The sequence below is a fragment of the Teleopsis dalmanni genome, chromosome 1 (assembly GCF_002237135.1).
Source record: "Teleopsis dalmanni isolate 2A chromosome 1, ASM223713v2, whole genome shotgun sequence".
Taxonomy (NCBI): domain Eukaryota; kingdom Metazoa; phylum Arthropoda; class Insecta; order Diptera; family Diopsidae; genus Teleopsis; species Teleopsis dalmanni.
The window spans coordinates 81,711,150-81,735,599 of record NC_051846.1 but is presented as its reverse complement, the minus strand read 5'-3'; the positions used below and the strand labels follow the sequence as shown (position 1 = coordinate 81,735,599).

Genomic DNA, 24,450 nt, shown 5'->3' with positions numbered 1-24,450 from the left:
AAAATGGAAATTATATTTCTATCTAAGATGTTTCATATAATAGAATCGAGATAAGAATTTTTAAATAATTAAGAAGAGAATAAATACACTGCAAAAATTACAAATAAACCTGATAAAAAGATCACAAAAAATGTGCTCAACTACGCAATTCTGTTTCCTGAATCTGCGTACTTATCTCATATATTTATGCTGCTATTTACTAATTATGGTAGCGGCGGGTAGCCGTGTGGTGAATGGACTAAAATGTTACTGCAATCCGAAAGAATGTGATGTCATACGTTCACTCGACTGTCCAGGCAAAGGCTTGATGATTTGGGATCCATGCAAGTATGTTATAATGTTTATACTTCCTAAGACAGGCCTACGAAATTAACAATCACTGTTTTTAATTTCTAGATGCTGTAGAATTTGTGCTAAAACCTTAGGTGAAACATGCGGTGGTCCTGGCGAATTTTCTGGCCGATGTGAACCACCTCTGCAATGTGTTACGAAATTACCAATAAGCAGTGGCTTAGGTGTTTGCATGAGTAAGTCCGAATATTATATTATTTTTATATTACATGATATTAAAGTTTTAGAATTTATTTTGACACTTTAAATTTCAAGTAATCAATATTAAAATTATTAATTGTTTGAAGTAGTATTATTTACTATATACTCGTATGCTTGACCTTTTAATGTGGTTGCATCTATTATGTATACATACCAGGTTATACATTTGGTAGTTTTAAGGTAAATGTGAATAAAATACGCATAGATTAAGATCTCTATAAAATTTTTATTTCAAAAGGTTAGGTTGAAGTGGCAGTCTTGTATACCCAGAAATCGCACTTGAGCTCAAAATAATGGCGCGTTGTGGAATAGCGTTGGTTCGTACATAGACAAAGTGATCAGTATACGACCAACGCCGGAAAAGGCAACGACTCCCACATTTAGGTGAAGGCAAACCAACCCGACAATTCTATTAATCTGCCTAGGTCCCTAATATTGCAGGATGACAGCTCTGTCAGATCAATCAGAAAAGGGGCCCCAAGATTTTTGATCTTCTCCTAGTTAAAGATGGGCACTGACACATGTGATGGAAAACACTTTCCTCCTCGTCTTCAAAGTCACAACCGCCACAAAGGCTATTATTAGGAATATCTATACTCATAGCATAGCTCCTTATTAAGCAGTGACCCGTCAACACCGATACCGTAGTGCTGAGCAGATTCCATTTTAGTTAGAGTAGCTGACTCGTACGTTTTATGTCCAAATTAGACCAAATCGATCTAAAAATCTGATAATTGGTCTCATTGATCCATTGTTGCTTGGCAGTGTTTAGATATTTTTGTTTAATTGCCAGTTTAGCTTTGACAAGCTCCTCTGCCCTACAGTTGCCCACGATATCGCTATAACCAGGAACCCAGATGAGATGTACTACATAACTCTCATTGATTCCACGCCACTGTTTATTGTCCTTACCGTTGATTTCGGGTATTGCATTTTAATGTAATATTTATTTGCCAAAAATGTTTGCAGTTTGAAAATATAATTTAAAAGTGTATTCCACTGTATTATTTCTTCCATGTTATGTTATATAAAGAAAAATATTGTTTGAAATTTAAAACATATTATATTCGTAAAGAAACATAATTTTCTTTTAAAACAATTTTTTAACTTTGTCCTTGCGGAATACACAAAACTTAAGTTTTTTGTTGATTAAGGAAAAATGTTCATGTCGGCCACTCTCACGAGATAAGAATCTGGTACTCTTGTTTAAACAATCTGTGTTTGTTGAAGTCAATATTGTAGTAAAATCGAAAATTTATGCTTGCGATGATTTTGGTATAATCCAGCTGAACAAATTTCATTGAAAATATGTCAACGCGTAGTGAGAAACTATTAATAAAATATTTTTTATTTTAGTTATGAACCCCTGGGCATACTTTATGCTTATAAGTCTAAACACATAATCTTACTTCGTTTATGAAGTTTCGATTATTACAATACTATTTCAATGTAATTACAAATATTATAAGTAAATTATCATTAATTAGAGTTTAACAATCAAAATAACATTAACTCATTTACAACAAATTAATTATAATAGTTTTATAAATACATGAATGCCTAAAAACCATTTACATTCCTCATTATTAATAATTTGTTTAGCTATAAATTCCAGTTCATCCATTTACTTGGTTTTGTTAACATTACACAGCTTTTATATATTAGAATTTTTAACGCTGTTTCTTTTAAAAATTGAAACAATTGAATATCTGTGTAATCAAGTATGGTAAAAGTTTCTGTTATACAGGGTCTTCTACTAACTACAGTAACTTCTTAAGTTACCTTATTTGTTTTTAACGGTATTTTAATAATAGAATATAAATTTATTAATTAGCGACATATTTTTGTTCATTAATGTTTGTTTAAAATATTATGCCAAAATGTACGTAAGTCGTTCGGTGTTTATAAATTATTTTCATCAGAGAATTTATCCAAAATTAAAGATTCATTAAAAATTATTACAATGTGCAACACCAAAGGAGAACAAGGCCCAGTCTTCTTTTTGTAGCTTTGTTCATAAAAAAATTTTTAATAATTGGAATAAAGAACTCCCAAATGTGATACATCACTTATCCATGTAATCTGGAAAATGCATTCTTTGGTGCAATGTACCAATTAATGATGCTTCAAACTGAACAATCAACAATTATTGACTTTTCTATGTTGTTGTCAATATCTTCTGAATGTCTTTTAGGTGCAATAACAAGTTATATTGTCAAAAGGAATCAATAAATTAACAAAATAAGTTCTCGGTAACTAAATGTTCCCCAAAAAGCATAATGTACTGTCAGTACAGAAACATGAACAGTTCAGATAGAATAGCTCTATCTCTATTTGCGCAAATATCTTGAAATGTTGATAATGCCCTTATAAATGATCTGGCTTTTCCTTGGATGTATTTGCTGATAGATGGTCTCGTAGCATTTAATGTTTATTGGAAACCTCTGTTTAATTAAATGTACTTTCCGATTTTAAATTAGTCCTTTTAATGTAACAAATTTCGACAGTTTTCTATTTAGTGGAATTTTGTCTATATCGTAACATATTATCACCGAGAAATGATTTATAAAGTTTTCTATATTAATAATCAATTTTATATTGAAAGAATGGCAGTGGTGAACAAATTTAAATTAAACAAGTAGAAAAAAAACTGCAATTAAATTCTTTTATAAAAATTATGTATTAATAATGTTGTGATTATGTATATTAATTTGTGTGTACATATGTTTATAATTAATTTTTAATTATCTTTCCTTCCATTGTCATATCACATGCATGATTATTATTATACCATATTTCAAGAACTATAATCCAATGCATTGGTGGTAGATACATTGGAAAGTCATTCGGATTAATAGGATATTTATCTATATAATACTTCTTATTCTAGGAAAAATGAAATCGATTAAACATTATTCATATAAAGAAAAAAATACTCACCGCTAATATAGGACATTTCTGAGGAAAATTACTTTTCTTTCTCATAGCAGTCAGAATGACATTAACGATAGCTACAGGCGTCGAATTCATACTAAAATACTTACAGCCTTCAATTGATAGATTTATAATATTTATTTTAGTATTATCTTTACGTAGCAAATCGAATCTGAAGTTATTGTCGAAAGAGTAGACGTCCTCTAAGAATAAAAACTCGCAAGAAAAATACTGTAGACCCTTTTTATAAGAACTGCAATTGCCATGATGGAAGACGCTGTTATTGAATATTGCAAAGTTAACACTTTTAACATCTATAGTGTAATCCCGCTGTAAAGAAGTATTTATATGCTCTCTAAAACTTTCTTGAAAATAAAACTAGATTAAAATATTTACTTTTGCTTTAGAGGAGGTCAAGCAAAAAGTTATTAAAATTATATACAAAAATATTGTATTCAAAATCATTTTTATGCTTTCAAATGTAAAATTAAAATTTTACTAAATATTTTTAACTCTAGGTAGGCTATTTAATTGTATTTAGGTTTAAGATTTTTAAACATTTAATAAAATAGTTCAATTATTTCTGTATCAAAATAACTTTATTTGTTTTTAACAAAAATTAAACCGAATAGCAATTATAAACTCATTTCGAGCATTTGAAAAAATTAGATAAAATCATTAATATATGCATGACTTTTACATTTAAAAAGCAAACAAATATTTTTTAACAGCTAAATAAGATGTTTTTAGGATTATTAAAAAAAAAATAAGATCAAAATATTTTTAAAGCATTTTAGCTCTGGTCTTGTGGAATGTGTTGCTATATAAAGTCTATGCAGTCATTTGATATCTGTATATACTATTTACATATACTATATATAAAAAATTTATAAAATTTACAGTTTTTGTAAGAACTGCGATATTCTTAACTTATAGGTTCTACTCAATAAGAGATAAAATAACAAAAATTGTAGGAGTGATATGGAAATCAGCTTTCAATTATGGAACTAACTTTGAAAACATTGTTTTCAAAAAAAAATAAATTAAACATACATTACTCTTCTTCTTTCGTTAAGAATTTAACAGTAAATTGCAGATCGTATTATCTGAATATTTCCGATCTGTGTGACCATACCAGATCACACAAACGGTATGATCTGTGTAACAGTCAAAAACTCATTTAGTTTTTAAAATTTTTTAACTTTAACAATACGTATATGTGAAAATATATTCCTCGATTTCTATTAAGCCCATATGGATTTCACCAAACTCAAAGAAACATTCAGTCACCTCATTCATCCCGGCTGTGTCAATATATTTAAGGAAAACCCTTATAAAATATGTTGCTTAAAAATGTTAAAATAATTATTTTTAAAATATGAAGGAGTGTAAAACTTAGGAGTCGCTTATGTATGTATTAAGTATTTTCTGCTTTTGCTGCTTTTTAATTAAAGTTCTCTAAATTTAATTTAATATAATTTACATTTACAACACTCTATGTGTGCATTTAATATAAAAATGCACTCAGTTCCTCATTGTTTGTTATATTTATATAAAGGCATATCTAAAATAATAAACTATTTATATATCATTTGCAAAGTTTTAGTTTCTTTATTTATTCCATTCAGATACATATATACTACGTTTTTTAATATATAAATTTTTTCATTATTTTTTATTCACTTTACCTTCGATGACCAAATCAAATTCATGTTTTTTGTCATACCATCCTTCGAATACTACAATCCAATGCATTGCAGGTACATAGAGTGGAAAATCATCCTCATTGATTCGATATTTATCTATAAGGTACTTCTTGTTCTAGTAAAAAATAAAGAGTGTTGATAATTATTTTAAGTAAATAGCAAAATTAAAGCACTTACCGCCAAAATGGGACATCTCTTTGGAAAATTGCTACTTTTTATCAATCCACTTAAAAGTACTTTCAAAATTGATATGGACGATGTGCTGGTTGTGAGAAACTTACACCATTCAACTGATGCACTTAGTATATTAATTTTGGTATTATCTTTACGCAACATATCAAAGGTAAAATTGCTACTAAATGAGTTGATGTTCTTTGCAAAAAGAAGATCACAGGAGAGAAAGAGTTGCGATTTCTCTTTAAGGTGACTGCAATTTCCATGTTTTATAACATCAGTATTATACAGCGTTGAATAAACTTTGACAATGTCTATAGTGTAGTCCCGCTGTCAGGAAAGTATAGAAATATTAAAGTATTTGTTCAAAATAAAAATTCGAATTTAGTTTATACTTTTGCATTGCAGATATAGCAAAAAATATTTAGTATCAAAGATAAAAATATTTTATTCCACATTTTCATGCTTTCATATGAAAATTTATATTTTTACTAAATTTTTGTAGAGTCGACAAAGTTATTTCATTGTTTCAACACTAATAATATTTAAATGTTCGTCAAAATCATTTAATTATTTTGATATTTTAATTACAGTTGAAAATTTTTTTTGGTAAATCAAATTGAAAACAGCAATTTAATGTTCATTTGAAACACTTAAGTTCTTAATTAACATTTGCTATGTATATATCCCAGATTCCTAGATATATATATATATATTATATATATATATATATATATATACGGACCTATTCTGTGCACTTGACAGATTTGTCAAATTCTTTAATAAAATTTTTGATTTTTATAAAGCAGAAAGCTTTTTGGTATTCTGGACACATCTTGACAAATTTCAAAGCTCAAGTACTTAGTGCTTCTCACCACACTATGGTGTAAAGTGTTTTGTATAGAAAACTGTTCGTAATTGTTCGTAACTGTTCGTAAAAAATGCTTGTAAAGAGCACATATTTTAAGTTGTCAAAAGCATTTTTCATGCATTCAAATAACAATAAAAAATATGCTTGTAAAGAGCGTATATTTTAGTTAAGAATATTTGTCATGCATGCAAAAAATAAAAAATGCTTAAAAAGAGCATATTTTTATAGTTGTCAACAACATTTGTAGTATTGACAATTAACAAGGAAAAGAGCTTTTTATTTATGTCACAGAATACCAAAACCTTTACAGCAGTCAATTTTGACAAGTGTCAATATTTGACAATGTTTTATAAAGTGCACAGAATAGGTTCGATATATTATTTATATATAAAATATTGTGCAGCTTAAATAGTTACTCAGTCAGAAACTCCAAAATCAATTAATTTTACTCCTTATATTTGCACTATTATTATTGGGACAGTTCTCTGCAACATTTTCTTGTTGGCGAGAAACTGCTATATAAAGTAGTAGTTTTTCGAAACCCTGGATCTTCATAATAAATAACTAATGGTTGTAACTGAAAGGTAATAACATGGATTTTCGAGCAGCAAATTCATTTCTTAAACTAAAAAAAACTGTTTTCTATTTTGATCACACTTTGGCTAACCTTTAATAGTATTTTCTCTTTCTAAATACTATTTATTTATTTTTTTTATAAACATACTCTAACAATATATTATGTTTCAAAAGAACAATTTTTGGTACTTTCAACATAATTCCTTTTTGGAAGTTTAAGTAAGTTGCTTTTAATATACTATTGAGATAACTACGAAAGTATTGTGATACCCCAGTAATGATAAAAGTATAACCCATATTGATATCAGAATATACTTCCGGGCGACCGTTATATATGAATTATACTCATTACTCTTTAAAAATCATAAAATTTTTTTAAATTGCATATATGTTTCTCAATATAACAAATAAAGCTTCCAATTTATTGAGATAAACCAACCATAAAATTTCTACCACCCTAATGTACTCAGCAATTATTCTTTAACTTAATTATTGATATGTTACTCGTATAACATATGGCATTTTCGATTGGTAGATTAGATTAGATTATGCTGGCAGGCCATAAAGGCCACGCGTAGACCACTAAGGTCCATTGCGATACCAGATCAGAGTCTTGTTTTAGCGATTGTAAGCATCACTTAGGATGCGCGTTTCATTAGCAAAATTTATTAATATTCCAACAGAAACCTCAGGTATGTACTCCAGTCCTGCAAAACTGAAAGCTTCCAAGTATTTTTGTCGAGTTCTCGAGAGAGCCGGGCAATTACACATCAGATGCTCTAGAGTTTCCTTTGCATCCGGCTCATTGCATTTCCTGCAAGCATTGTTGTGAATTAGGTTTAGTTTTCGGGCATGTGATGCAACCAAACAGTGACCTGTCAACACACCAATTAATGTTCTACAGTTCCTTCGGTTAAACGATATAACATTCTTGGTGTACTTTTCTTCGTATTTGTGTCTACACATAATTCTAGCTGTTCTACAGGTGGTTAAGTTTCGCCACCTTACCTTTGTTCTCCTTATCATGTGCTCGTCCAGAAGTTTATGTATTTGTTTCAGAGGTCTAAGTACTTCGCTCGTTTGTTCCTCTGAAAGTTTTGCGCCATTTTTAGCAATAGCATCAACTGTCTCATTTCCCTCTATGCCTTTATGACCAGGAATCCAGTACATACAAAGTCTGCGGTTGCAGGCTAGTCTTGCTATAGCTTCCTTGCATTCTAGAACATTTTTGGAAGATGACCAGTAAGATTTGATCGCTTTAATGGCTGCTTGGCTATCCACATAGAAATTTATGCAGTAGTTTCTCGTTTCATCCCTACACACAAGTTCCGCTGCTTCCTTAACAGCAAACACTTCTGCTTAGAAGACACTGCAGTAGTTGGGAAATTTAAACGGCATTCTTATGCTCAATTCCGCACAATATATGCCAGCTCCTACTCCCATTGGTAAATTTGGAGTACCTTTTTCAATCGACATTTACTCTTAGTGCAATTTGAGTGGTAAGTCTTGAGCAAAGTATATTACACTTGTTGTGACAAATAAAGTGTGATTTTGACTCGATACATGTATTTATAAAAATGATAATATTATTTATAATTATAATGCCGCCGTTTTTTTTTTTGGTTTGGCAACAAATTCTTAGAAACTTGTGCTAAGCAGGTTTCATTATCAGCAGGTTTCATCAACTTCGTCTGTCCACTCTTCAAGGAAATAACATCTAAAATTTTTTCTCTGGTGAATTGAATTGACATAATTATTTTTGTGGCCGACTTCTCTTGCTAAATGGATACATTAATACTCTCTAGACTCTATATCATAAAATTTTATTTTGTTTCTTGTTCGTAACCAAATTTCTTCACCTGTTAGAGTTTTATTGAAGGTGATAAATGCGCCATTTTCATAATTTTTTAATTAAATATTGAGCTAGCTAAGACTGAGGAGCCCATTTTGTTAATTTCTTTTCGTATCCAAGATAATTGCTTTCATCAGCAATCACTTACTAGGTCAATTATATTTGGACTACACTAGAGCGATGCTTAAATGATCAATCAAAAATTTCTGGTGATTTTTACGAAATTCGTCATCTATACAAAAATGTCAGACCCAAAATCTCTGCCCTTTTTAAAACAACTTGAAGATGCCAGCAAGCGGTGGTACATTCGCTCCATATATTACTTGACATTCATGGAATAATTTTGATATTAATTTCGGCGTTGTTACATCAGCTAACTTTTATTAGTACGTTATAATACTTATAATGTAATATAAAAATTATATAAAAAACTGTGATATATATATATAAAATTGTGATATATATATATTTTAAATATTTATTTTTATTTGATATATCTAAAATATCTAAAGTTTTTATGTACCATTCTTTCAGTTAAAATACAAAAATAATCTTTTATGAGTTTTTGGAATAATGAAACAGAATATGCGTTTCACATTTCCACATACATCAGTGGTGCCTAAGAGGACTTTGGTGAGCCACTTTAGCCTAACCTAGCCCAATGTACATATTATATTAATAATTTTGCATTGCTGAAATTAGATCGATATTTCATGTTCTTTAACAATTATATGCATATTGCTTGTATGTAATAATATTCAAAAAATAAACTTCAATAATTTTATTGATTATATTTTAATAAGCATATTGACATGTAAGTTTTTTATTCAACTATGATTTACTTTTCCTTCAATGATCACATCAAATTCATTGTTTTTTTCATGCCATACTTCAACCACAAAAATCCAGTGCATTGCAGGCACATAAATTGGATAGTCATCCTCATTGACTGGATAGTTATCTATTAAATACTTCTTGTTCTATCAAAAAAAGCATAGACTAAATAAGTATTCTCTATATTCTCTATATTATATTAAAAGTAAAATACTTACTGCTAATAAATGACAATTCTGTGGGAAATTAGACCTCTTTTTTATGTTATTCACAATTACATTCACGGCATGTTGCTGAATCACGCTCGTTTTAAAAAGCTTACATCCATCCAACGATATTTTTAGTATATTAATTTTAGTATTATCCTTTCGTAGCATGTTAAATGTAGCATTCAAGTCAAAGGAGTAAATATCTTTTGTAAACTCAAATTCGCATGAGATGAATTGTTTCGATTTCTTTTTAAATAAACTACAATTTCCGACCTTCAAAGCAACTTTATTGTGGACTGTTAAATTAACATTCAGGACATCTATAGTATAATCCCGCTGTCGCATGTGATGAGAGATGAGAGATATATTATATGGTGATATTGAAATAAAACGATTTTAATAAAATACAAATACTTAAATATAGTGAATAAAAATTTACTTTGGCAATGCTGATTGTAAAATAAAAAACGGCAAATATTATAGTTAGAAATATTTTAATCCACAACATTTTAATTATTTCTCCTTCAAATACTTTACTATACTGAATGTTTGATTTTTAAAGCTAAATTATTGTATTAATAATTTACTCAACGATTAGGTCGTTGAGTATATAATAAAAGCAATTAACTAAATCGCTTTATTTTGATATTGATAGTACTCATCATTTGTTTTTTTCTGTTTTTTGATCCATTAGAGGAATTATAAACTCATTTGAATGATAATGTAATTAAATATGTATTTGGACAACTATAATAAACTAATTAAATAGGAGCACTATATTCTTTAATGAGATTTATTTCCTTACAATTGTTTTTAAATGAAGTACTTGAAATTAGTTTGTATAATTTGATTAAATGATTTTTAAGTTTAGACTTTGTGCAAGAGTATATTGTAATTTTAATACTATTTTCCAAAATATTTTACATTTTACTAAAATTAACACAAAATAGTTTTCAAAGTATAAGACTCATTTTTTAGTTATTAAAACTTTAATAATATATTAAAATTTTTTTATGTGCCTCAATACAGTTGGGTGTACTATTAATGGTAAATCTCTCTATAACTAGCGAAGTTTCATGAAACTTTAAAAATCTTCAAAAAATCTCTCGTAGGATTGCAAAATACATCAATCTGTGTCAATTCTATTCCATATAAAACTTAAAAATCATATTGTTCGTATCTAACATATACTTAAAACATTTCATTACTTACGACACGGAATGGATTATTAATAGGTATATTACCATAGGATTAGATTAATGGACTCTATTTGTTTTCTATAGTCCTTTGAAAGCTATACTTAAATTTTAACTTGAAGTTTTTTATCACATTATTTTTCAATAAAAATCAGATTCATAAATATTCCTTCCAAATAAATATTTGTGTGCATTCGTTGAATATGAACTCATTTTGAAATAGCATTTCTCTTTGATAATTTGATTGTCACATCAACATCTTTTGAAATATTTATATCATCTTCTTTTCTAAAAGTATTTTAAAAAAAAAAATTAATAAATTTGGAGATGCTAGAATAAGAAGTTAGTACAGTAGTGTTTGCTTTAACTATAGCACTTAACTTATAGCTAATAGCCTGCCATGACTTCTAGAACACTACAATTATTGCCATATCTATTACCTCTTTGATAGTATGTAAAAACAAATGTTCATATATTTTGTGCCCACAAATTACAAAAATTTCAATTTTGATATCTCACGTTTTTAATATTGCGACCTTGCAATAATGTTTTTACTAAATTCTAGTAGGTTTATTATTATTTTAATTATCGAATCAAAGTTATTTATACTAGCAATAACCAACGGGATTCACAGCGGACCGTCTAGGCATTTGCTTTTATTTTATTATAGCATTACTTTCAATATATGTCTCTCTAATCACCAAGACTTAAGCATGACAAAGTGTTGCTCTATAAGACAGACAAATGGACAAATTTTTATCTGCATAAATTGAAAATATTTTTACTTCTATCTTCACCTCCGGGATAGTGGTTAGAGGGTATATTCCCAAGGCGTACATGTCGTAAGAGGCGACTAAACTCTACTAGACACTAATCGTTATTTTTCGAAGTATTACTGATACTGAATAAAACTTAATTGCGGTAACCGACCGAAGTTATATATCTGGTACCATAAGGGTTAGAGCTGGAAGCTTCAGGTGTCCTTGCCAATAGAGATTTACACCTTAAAGAGGCAGTCGTGGTGGCTGTAGTTAAAACCTAAATATACGCAGGTATATTGATTCTAGTCATTCAATTTTATTCGAAGCGATGCTATACTTTTCAATCAAATTTTGTAACTGAAATAGTAGGAAAGGTGTAGACACATCTTAATTTTTACTAAGGAGGAAAATATATTTAATCGTATAGCTGCAGTTGGTAGCAGTGGAAGTCCTTAGAATTCTAATGAGACCGTTTATTTGCGCAATGTACCGATGCGTGTGTTTAGAGCATCATGGTGTTAAGCCTCGTTTCATAGCTCTAAAATTACTAAACAAATTGCGAATTTAACGTATTTAGCTTTAAATTTTTCGGTGTGATAACAGTATACACCTACAACTAGACTCTTTACAAATGACAGTCATAATAATGGTGCCGACCAATATAGAAAGGGAGTATACTGCACATAAAAGAGTGATTATTACAGTACCATTTAAACGACTTCTGTTTTTAAAAGTATTATTTAAGAAACTTGATATGCCTAATATTGAGGAACTTGAGAATAATAAGCATATCATTTACTACCCGAACAAATGGAAGATATGTTTACAAAAGTTATTGAATATCATTTGTCGGGAATATTACGTTTGATACGCAACGAAGGATAATACTAAAATTCATATACTTAAATATCATTTAAAGGTGATATTCTTTTGAAAACGAATTTTATACTGAAAGATATAATGAATGCAGTTGCAAGTATTGCTAATATTGATGAGAACACCTTACACCACAGGTGCCGCACCAACACTCACACTCAAACGACAATCAGCATTTTGACCTTTTGTCTTCTTAACAGTCAAGAAAACAATGTAAGACTGCTTATCTTTACTTTATTTGCCGATAACTTCTGAGCTTACAAAGCTGACAACTATGAATGTAAAAACCGACCAATTATTAAACATCACGTCCTTATTAATACGGTTGAGAGTCCTGTTGAGCGTCAAGCGTTTACAAGTTATACCAGAAAATGTTCTACGAATGAGTTTTGTTTAAAATTACTTTTCATATAAACGATATATCTTATATTAAAGATAAAATTTTTATTTAGAATTTAAATTTCAAATTTAATAAAAACATTTTTTAAAAGAATTTTAAATAAATCACTAGTATTTGAATACGTTTAGATTATTTGTATGAACAGAAATAAGAACAGAAAGAGGAATCCTTTTCGAGTGTATATTGATTGAAATTTCATTTATTCGTACTCCTTTTCATGCACATTTATTCCATTTTGTCCCAATTTTTTATAAGGTGTATGACATATTTATGCGTGCACGTTTTTTCCTATCACTTCCGTATCCGTGCTAGTATGTAATGAAAACTTATGTACCGGGACGTAAATACATGAAGTATCTCCAAAAAGCAGATATTTGTGCGGGAACCCTACTCATAATGCATAACTTATGTCATAAGGAAAGGAAGACATAATATTTTATGTTTGTCACATGTCATAAGCAAGGACTGACATAATACAAACTTAGAGCTCAGAGCTGGGAGCTCGGAGTCAGCCACATGATGGCGTTCAAGTTGGCAGTCAAACCAACTACGACAACTCAGGAATTTTTGGGTTGGCATTGAACTGGGAAAGAAGAAAAATATTGTTAAAAAATTTTGTTTGCGTTCGCATAAAATGACAATTTTCCACAAGCTTCGCATTATAGTGATACAGTTTTCATATTGAGCTTCAAAAAAGGGTTAAAATTTGCGAGCACATCAAGTCCTGTGCTTCGGAATCCTTTTACTAAAGCTATGTTTAAAGTGAAAAAATTCAGAAATGAAAGTCGGGGGCATGAAAATGTGAATTTCTCTCATCAAATAGCAGCAAAGCAATTATAGATATAATTTTATTATTTAAATTTACTCACCTTTCTATGGAGAGGTGTGTGGATGTCAGTGAGGCTTAGAAATTGAATTAAGGTAAAAATAATAACAAAAGGGAATATGTTGGGATGTAAAAAGGACTAAAACATATGCAGTTTTATTGTCGGAATTTAAAAAGGTATAAAATAATTCTTAGAATTGTCCTTACTTGGCTAAAAGATATTAAAGAAAGTGATAATTTATTTTAATGTCGATTAAGGGTTTATATTCCTTGTTATGATAATTCTTTTATCGTTTTAAGAATTAATCCTCTTTAATATTATCTGTATAAGTATAAACAGTGTATATAGATTAAACGAAAAAATTGAGCTGATATTGTTCATAAAATCTTTAATGCAGATTTAAGACACGAGTTAATTTTTAAATCGCGGGTCCATATTTAATACAATTGATCTTATTCTATATGAGATATTTACCCTATATATCAAACTTGTTATTTTTTTAAAGTTGTGAGATATAGTAGAAATATTAATATCCCGATAAAATAATCTGAAAGTATTGAAAAGATTTAAAAAATTTAGTTCCAGATTTTGTTGTGCCCTTTAAAAAGGGGTCTGATTTTACGTCACATAATTGCAACTGGTAATCAGTCTTTACATTTTCAATTGCCATTGTTAATAGGCTAGAAAGAAACATATCTTGTTCTCTAATTCCATAAAATCTGTGCAACGTTACTCAAATTCAACAATCACCTCATAAATGTGGTTCAGGTGAACAGAAAAATTGCATCCTTTAAAATTGTCCATCTCTGTGTAATGTTCCTTGTAACACGAATAAAAGTCTTTCTGTTGTAGTGTGATGTTTTGAATAATGTTCGTTTATTTCCATATCCATTCACAAATTCATAGAAGTTGGATATGTTATGTTGTTTACCTTGAAACTTTAAACTCAATTTATTCAAGTGCTGTGTCATACCAATTAAAAATGAAAGATCAATGAAGATCTTCCTTTTATTTTCCGTTCGTTTGGGACAAAAGATTTCGCACCATTTCTGGTGGATTATTACCATTTTGTCTCAAAAGCCACGCAAATTGGGCAGTTCTTCTGTCCAAACCTATGGAATAGTATTCGCAATCTACAATATATTTTTTTTAATATATTAGCTCTCATGTTCCCCATTGTTTGATAGGATAATTGTGCCGATTTGAAGTTTTCAGCCAGTTTCAACTGCATGTAACTGCATTTCTTTATAAAAGTTTCATTGTTAATTGATTTCTGTGTTTTCGCTAATGGCAAAGCATATTGGCTTCATATTACGTCGCCAAACTTTGTTCACTGTTGCAACTCACTTTCAAAAACATACTTTTTTGGTAAATTGTTTTTTTATATTTAACCTCAACATTTTTTCTTGACTCATCGATATACTCGATACCTATATGATTCATATGATATAAACTATATATACATATACTTTTTATATTTTTCTTCATGTAACGTAGCATAATGTAGTTTAGGATTGTACTCATTATCCACAATCAAAACTTGCATACATATCATACACTTAGCTAATAAAGCTAAATAATTCCCAGACATAATATATGTGATTTTGGTTAATAATTATATATGGAACACAAAATATTAATAGGTGATTGAATTGCTTGAAGTCCAACCAATAGCTCTTACATTGAGCGACAATTAAAAAATGCCCGCAATCAGCTACTGAACAAAAACAGTTCGGGAATTCCCTGAGCAGTAGTGAGAGACAGAAAAGTGTTGCCATACCAAAAAATTTTTTTTTGATGTAATGACTCATGGAATACTAATTTTTTGAACCAGTTGTTTAAAGAAATATGTACTATAATAAAATCTTTGTTAATTAAGTAAATTAATGATAAGTGTAATATATTATTTAAAACATATTAATTAATTTATTTGGATTTATTCATTTATTAAAAATGAAATAATGAAATTTTACTAAAATATATCAAAAAAAAAAATTACATAATTGTAGCGGACTAAAATTATGTCGTGAGCCTCACAAATATAGGCCGCGGGCAATGCTTTAGCCAACCCTAGTGTAAACTATACGGTGCAAAGTTATGTAAGCGTTGAGAAAGCAAAGATTGTGTAACGTAACAAATCAAATGATATATGAGAAGAGTTTACTAATATATTACGTTAAAAAAATGAAACAAAATAAAATGAAACAAAATAATCGAAACAGCAGAAATGAATATATATAATCAAGTAACGATTATGCAAGCAACGCGTTACTCATACGTCACGATGTCCATATGAAATGTAATTAATATGCAAAATAAAGTTTTGTTTAGATTGTTTGAAATTAGTATGATATTAGTTCATTTAATTTACTCTGATGTACTTTGTATAGTATATATCAATAGATATTACTAAATTTATTTTCTTCAGTTTTTTATTTTCTTCAGCTGAAAATATGTTAATAAATTTATTCTTATGCCACTTAGAAAAATTAATTTGTACATTATGCGTGTACCAAAATTAAAAAAATGCAACAGTTAACTACAGGGTTTAAAACCCATTTATTAATATTCCAGATTTATACAACAATATTAAGTCCTTAACTTATTTAAAGTGAACTCAAAACAAAATAAATCGACATAGAAAACAAAGCACTTTGTTGCTCATATAGATCAGAGCCTTTTATTAAATTACTGCTTACTTAAGGGCTCTAAAGCAATTTGCGTTTAGGACGCTATCATTTCACTTTTCACATGACATTTACGAAGAATTGTGCATTCTCATATACCCACCTAGACATGTTAGAACCGCTCCATATACCGCAGCTGTCAAAATACTTAATCCCATTTCGCACATAAAGTCTACGCGTTTTAGGGTTCATTGTTGCCATATATTATTTGGCCTTTTTGCAGAAACCAGCACGTAGGATAACAGGCGGTTTGTTGGAGTTTCGGATTTGTTAACAAATACAAACGAGAAGGGAAAAAAACGAAACAATAATAAAGATGAAAAATAAAATAGCAAAAAATGTGGCTCTTAGGCTTGCCTATGCATGCCGAATGCTTATTTGTGGGTATAAATGAACTTTTAAGCAAGCATTTCCCTTATGTACAATTTTGTAACATTTCAGTCCTATTTACTGAGTGCTGGCTGCTTCATAAAATGAACACTTTAACTTTATTTAAGGGTACAAATAGCTCTCAACACTTTGCTTTATCATACGTCTTTTCTCCATCAGCAGCAAGTTGTCAATTAGCTTGCCATGTCAATCGACCTCCACTTTACTCAATGGTTAGGTTCTTTTTTGTAGTACAGAAGTATAAGTAAAAAAATTCTAAATAATAAATAAGAATGATATCCTTCCATTTTCTAAAGTAGTCCTTTTTGAGTTAACTTTTTGCTGATAAGCAAATTATTTCTGGTAGCGCACAATTTATGTGCAACTATTTTCAAATATGACTTTGTTAAAAATAAATAAAAGTAAAGGAAATTTAGTTGTTCCACTTAAAGCTTTCTTTCCCTTTTTTATGTACTATTTTTTTTTCCTTAATTTGCAGTAACTTACCGTGTTTCGGTCCTGATGCTTTAGAAATTTTTTCAAATTTCCATTGTCATTCGCAATCTTATTTGTTGCTCCAAAGCAATAATTTTAAATTAATTTCCATCACAATTGTGCTCGTCACGCATACTTAAGTCCTTATTTATAGTGGCAATTCAAACACCCTTTTCAACACTTTTCCTGAATGCTTTTAGCATTCACTGCACTACTAAGTTAATAACTTAGTTTCCTAAATTAACTATTTGGACTTTTGTAAATTTCTTTTGCTTAAGTTTGCAAAAAAAAATTGAATTCGGAGTCAATTTTTATAAAACTTTGTGCTTTATTATAAGTATAATAATATAAGAGTAAATTGCATAAAATATATAAACCATTTAAACATATTTTAAAAGTAATCTGCGAATTGAAATACAAATCGTTTGAAAAATTTTTATTTTATTACTTACCTTATCATGAACATTCTTACTCCATATCAGCGGATAGTGTGACAAAACAGAAATTAGCCGATCAGAACCAGTAGAGATATAGACATAAAATTTTCCTTAATTATAGTTTTTGAGATGTATTATAAAATCGTTGGTTTTCAATCGATTTGGTTGAAATTTGAAACATAAATAAATTAAACATTAATGTTCAATGCTCTTATATTATTATATTGTAATTATTATTTAAAGTCATATTTGCGTAATTTATAGGTATACAACGTAGAGTGCACAGGCTAATTTTGGTTTTTTGTGTAATTCTATCAATTGGTTATTAGTAGGAAAAGTTTTATGAAAAAATTCGAATACCTTTTTTGGGTATCGCAGATAGAAGTGAAAATCGCCAATAAAAAATATAGACTTTTTGTGCAATTTCATTTATAAATTTTTATTAATAATTGAAATTGATATATTGTTTAACACATAAGAAATATTAATATCTTAAGCTTTAAAAAAAATTAAAAATGTATATTTTTGAACAAGTTGTAAAAAAGTTATAAGGGTTTAAAGTTGAGAACTGCGGTGTCAAGTAACTACTTAATTTAAGTTTAAGAGAAAATCAGCTGCACAAATTAAGTAAAAAAACGGTCCGAGTACAAAAAAAAAGATTGAATTGTAATGCAAATTTTCTAGTAACTTTATATAAGAAAAAGAGCTTGTGCATATTTTTAGGAATCAATTAATTAGGTTAATCCACATCCAAAAATACTGCAGAGCTCAATAGTCTCATGTCGTAGTCTAAAATCAAATTGAGATTTAGTGTAAAGCATCTTTGCGTTATTATGGGACCATATTTCATAGCATCATTTTCTTTAAAATTTATATAGTTAAGACAGAGGACCAATGAGTCTTTGTGATGCTGAAAGATAAGTTCCCGATTTGAAAGGACGATAGTGTAAGATTGCCGTGAACAAAAACTATCTCCAATTTTATTGCATTATTGCTCATTCTTTTTATATTTTATTTAATACTAAAATAAATATTATTTAATAGTTTATGTTATCTCTTTCTGTGTTGAAGCTTCATTTTTGCAATACTTGAGAGTTCCATCTGTACAGGAGACATCATTTCATAATTTGCTGCTTCTTCATTTGGTAGTTTTTTATTTTTATTATTAAAAATGGTAAGACAAATATTTTAAAAAAATGAATTTGTAACGCGCAAAATTATTACGTATAAATGTTTATGTTAAAACCTCAATCCCCATATGCCAAATATCCTGTTTTTTATGGCATATTCGTATTTCTTCTCCATTAATGTGCTTTTAACCAACCAACGATAAAACCACATCAAAAACAGTATAAACTGAAATTTATGGAAGCTTAAAAAAATTGGATAGCCCATTCATTTCCACTTCAACCAAAGTTATAGCTTAATTATCCCTGACTGGTGAGCAAACGAAAGCGAGTAAAAGCGAAAAAAAATTAATTTTAATATTAAAACAAAGCAAAATAACTGAAATAGTAACGGCATGAACAAATTGATTTTCTTCTTACACGCTTGCTTAAGTTTTCAATTTTTTTACGAACTGAACATACCCTGCACATGCTAGTGTAGTAAAGCAAGAAGCCTGCCTTCCACATTAAAAAGTTATAAAAATCAATAATTATGAAGTAAACTGATGTACTGTGTGAGCAGCTTTAATCGATAAAAACTTATTACGCTGCATGTGAAGCAATGGGGAGAAAGGAAAAGGCAGAAAAAACGATTGCAAATATAACAACAAATGATTTCACATTAACGAAATGTGTAGGAACCATAAAGTGTGCTTTAGGGAAGAGGGACGCAAGGTTAGCTGATTGAAAACACGTGCTTCTGTAAAACAAATAAACTCTCAAGCACGCAAATAATTTAAGATTTACTATAGTAAATATATTTGCAGATAACACCTATATATAGATAAACACACGCATGCATAAACACACACACACAACAACTAATTACTACTGCAACAGTACCACATATGCGAAAGTAGATATGCTACGCAATAAAATAGTGTCAATTTGTTTGCTATGTTGCAAAATAAATTAATTTTACATATTCCACATGCGGAGAGGCAGACTTAAATAAAATGAGTAAAAATTTAATCAAATTACTGTAGTCTGTAGTCTGCAGTCAAGTTAACGGCACCAATACACATAAGCGTAAACAATCACTGGCAAATCGAGCGATTTCACGGACAGACAGACCACATAGGTAGGTGGTGGTAGTTCAGTGGGAATGAAAGCCTTAAATTGATAGAAATAAATTCGTTCCTAATTGAAACGTTAGCGATGAAGTGGAAATGTCTATCAATTCTGTTGACTGCGCAAAAGGATGAAATTATTCCCTTTTATTTATTTGATTTCAGTTTTCGTTGCTGGTTTCGTTATTCCGTTTTATTTTTGTTTTTGTTTTTGTTTTTGTTTTTGTTTCTTTTATTAATAAGTGATGTGAAAGGCTTTGGAAATTCATGATTTGTTGCGTGATATGTTTCCTTTGTATCCATAATAATTATTGCTGTTGCTCGTTGTACTTATTGATGTTGCTGTTGTTGGCGTCGTTGTTGTTGTTACCTTTGCGTTGCCATGTTTGTTGTTCTTATTTTAATTGTAAATATAATTGCGCATTTTGCTGATGGAAAAATTAATTGAAAAAAAATAAAATTTAATATAATCATAGCAAGTATTTTCCACACGATTTCATTTAATATTAAACGCACAGGATATGCGTGTAAACAGAGGAACACATTTAAGGATTTAAATATTCTCCATAAAAACTATTAAATAACTTTAATAAATTTAAGTGATTTGGCTTAAATCAGTACAAGAGTTAATAACTTCACATACTAGAATTTAAAAAATTTAAAAAACTTTAGTTCTTTTATATTAATATTATTACTAAATAATAAGCTATGAATGCACCCTAACATAAAAGATCTATTGTGCGCCTAAAGGCTCAACTAAAACAATTCTAGACTATTTATAAATCTCGTAATTGCTGTTGGCTTCAATTTATCTATTTGATTCGGGACTAAGATCCCGCTTTCAAGGTAGTCGAGTCTACGTCCTGTCGCTGCTGGGCAGTTACATAGCGTATTTTCTGATGTTTCCTTTTTCTCATGAGAGAGTCGACAGGAATCACTTTTTATCACACCTATAATCTTCAAGTGGTGATTAAGTCTATAGTGTCCTGTGAGAAGTTAATTGTAAATTTTAATATTGTTTCTGTTAAGGTTAAGGATATCGTAAACTTTGATGTGTTCAGGTTCAGTGAATCTTCTTGACTGCCCGTTTGGGCTCTCTAGTCTTCAAGTAGATTTTGTTTCTTCCGTTCACTTAATAAATTATTTGTGAAGCTATTTGTTACCCCGCAGAAGAGCTCTGGAGCAATGAAAGGAGTAATACTATTTCATTGCTCTCATGCTCTTCATGACCCGTTACCCGCATAAGAGTAACAGTTAATAAGATTATGTAAGATTAAATATTGAATATAAGATGAGTAATTAAGTTTAGAATATAAAGTAATACAAGTTACTTTATATAAAAGTAAAACACAAATTCCAAATTTTTTTTATTATTCATATATACCCAATGAGATATCTTAAAACTATTAAGAAATTTGAAGTTCTCGTTCCAAAATAATATATAATCGATATATATTTTAATATTAAAAAACAATTTTTAAAAATGCCAACAAAACAAGTAAAAAAATATACTTGATGTTCTGTATTTACTGTTAATAAGAAGGGGCTGCATCAAGCCAAAACAGAGTAAATAATTTTTCCCTAAACCATTATTTCATTTAAAATATCTAATTTTTTTTCAAAACAAACTATTTTTTTTAGTTTAACGTTGAAGAACTCATATAGAAACTAGATATAATATACTTTACAAAATCTCTAATATAAATTTACAATATTTTTAATACATAATTATTAAAATATTTTAAATATAATAAGTCTTGGAATTACTAAATAAAGAAAAATTCATTACATAATTATTTCTATTTCAGATCTCCCTTTTTCTTCATCTTCTTTTACATATCACAACAAAAACTGTACAAATGATGAGACAATATTTATAGACGCTGGCTGCGAAATAACCAACAAACGTTGCCAATGTTGGCCCACGTTACGTATTTGCCGAAGTGAAGATGTGGAAAGTATTAGTGGCTCAACAAGAGATACCAGATGGCACTTTAAAACACTAGAAGTAAGTATTCCCATTCATTATTGCGGCTAGTACTAGGAATGTAAATTAATTTTGATAAGATTTGAAATCTTATAGTTTTAGATTAAATTGAGATAGATTTCAACTTCAAAAAAGATGATCGTTTGGATTCCTAAGTACTAAGATGAATCATTAACTAGTATAAGTTTTTCACAATTTTTAAGAACTTATAGACACAAGAAAAGCATGATAATATGGAATATATTATGCATTAAAATAAATTTTATTTAATAAAATATTACATTCAATTAACAACAATACTAATGTGATAGCACATAACATGTTATCCTCTGATATAACTAGTGTGTTTTTGATTGAAGGCATTGTTATACAGAGCGAATAGTTCTTGGTGACTAGATATATGCGAATAATCTAGCAATACCCGAATATGTATGCAATTTAGTTGACACAGATATCTGATATAAAATTGGTTTGCAACTGAAACAACTGTCCCGTCAACTGGTTTGACGGGACTTCGAACAAACGTTTTTAAGCGCAGACTTCTGCCTACAGCTATCGGTAGACTTTTATTCTGTGTAGAAGAAAGGTAAGATTATTTGGTGTTACAATGCAAAAAAAAGGGAGTTGTCAGAAGTGAGAGAAATACAAAGGAAATTAACAAAATTCATCTTTTGAAAACTTATTGTTCTAAAATATTTTATTTGAGTTTTCGAAAAAGTCGAAAAGAAACACAAGAAACACTCTAGGTATCAACTCAATATTTTCTGCAATTGCCACTGTTGTTGATATTTATAAGAACCTATTAAAACACCAACCATAGTCACACGATAATTATACAGGATTTACATATATGTTTAACATTTCTAGATTAGCTCATTTTCAAGGAATACTGAGTTTAATTTTGAATAAAAATAATTAATATTATTAATAACTTCTAGATCTGTTTCTAGATTCTAATAGCTTCAATATAGTTCTTGAAGTATGAAACAAGTTCTATACATCTTTTTGATTTTTTTTATAAAAAATATTAATCTTCATGTTAAACTAAGCATCAATCAATTAGTTTTTGTTATCCGTCCTAATAATCTTATAATATTTAATTGAATTCTATATTGTATATTGCCATGACTGTGCTTTTATATTGTGTGAGCATTTGTGCTTGTGAATTAATAGCCTTTATAGTGTATTATGAAAATCAAATATTTTGCTATAAGCACATTTCATCATCAAATTAATTAGAAATTCATTAGCTGCTCACACACAAAATTTTGAAAATTTCATCAATGTCATCGCAGTATTGATTTCCACATTGTAAGTTATTATAACATGGCCAATAAATTTTAACTGAAATATTTTGCTTGCCATATTTGATGATAGTTTGGCATTAGATTGTAAGGCTGGAAGCTCAAATTATAAAAATCCAATCAATTTTATTGTAAATTTGAATTTCATCAAAAAAAAACATTTTGTGTTGCCTATTTTTAGGAGTGCCAATTAAATTTGCAAAATTTAATTCAAATTGAAATGGAATTCGATGAGGACTACACAATTTCACCGAGCACCTTCACATATAAGAAACTGAGAAGGAAGCGCAGATCGCTCAGAAAAAGAACGTGAGTAAATCTTTATATTATATACTAATATTTGTCTAATATTAAATGTATAATCGTTTAATAATATATGTAGTTCATGAAGTGAAATCAAGGCTAACGAAATTGTTTCGCAAAGAAACAAAACAAAGTGAAGCTGATTGGGAACAAGCCAACTGAAATGCTCAGTACTGCCAATTTACCAAGTTTTTTCACATAAAAATTTAATTTCCTGCTACTTTTTATTTTTGTTTTTAGTTCTTAGTGCGTAAATTCGTTGCCAAAAGTTACTTAGTTGACAGTTTTGATAGTCAAATAAAAGCATTTCAGCAAATAAAAAGTGAAACACTATTTGCTGTATTTTATTTAAAACTCCGAAGAAAAAAGTGCCGAGTTCAAGTACCAAAAATACTGTCACAATAAGGCAACAAAAACGCTAAAAGCTTATGCAAAAAAGCGGAAAGTTAACAAATTCCATTAAAACTGTTAAAGTGCCTCGACAGTGGATGATGAAGCAACAACAACAAAAACCAGCAAAAGAAATATATAAACAAAAAGCTGTCAACTATAAACTAAAAGTGTTTAAGCGAAATTTTGTTTTTCATTTAAAAAAACATTTACAGAATATTTATGTAGGGATTTCTGGCTGCAAAACTTGGCAATTAACATTAATAAATTTCATTACAGAACCTATAGTTTATAACATAATATTTTATTTTCAATGAAGTACCTTGTAATGGATTGGAAATATCTCTCAGAATAATTTAATATTAGAATTACAACTATATATATATAGCCTTGGTTTCATATTTTTTTTTATTACATGCTGTCCTTTGCAAAATACAGTTTCTTCTACTTTTTTCATTAAGATATTATGGTCAG

The 24,450-nt window shown here is 29.0% G+C and overlaps 1 protein-coding gene across 1 annotated transcript in view; it reads left to right on the top strand.

Moving 5' to 3' along the window:
- Nucleotides 1–2: 2 nt before the first annotated feature.
- LOC119672176 (cysteine-rich motor neuron 1 protein) overlaps nucleotides 3–24,450 on the top strand; it is a 60,911-nt gene continuing 36,463 nt past the window's right edge. The window contains exons 1-4 of the mRNA XM_038083170.1: nucleotides 3–327; nucleotides 397–527; nucleotides 21,801–22,000; nucleotides 23,465–23,592. Of these exons, the coding sequence (XP_037939098.1) occupies nucleotides 131–327; nucleotides 397–527; nucleotides 21,801–22,000; nucleotides 23,465–23,592 (656 nt within the window). The 5' untranslated portion in view covers nucleotides 3–130. The remainder of the gene's footprint in view (nucleotides 328–396; nucleotides 528–21,800; nucleotides 22,001–23,464; nucleotides 23,593–24,450) is intronic.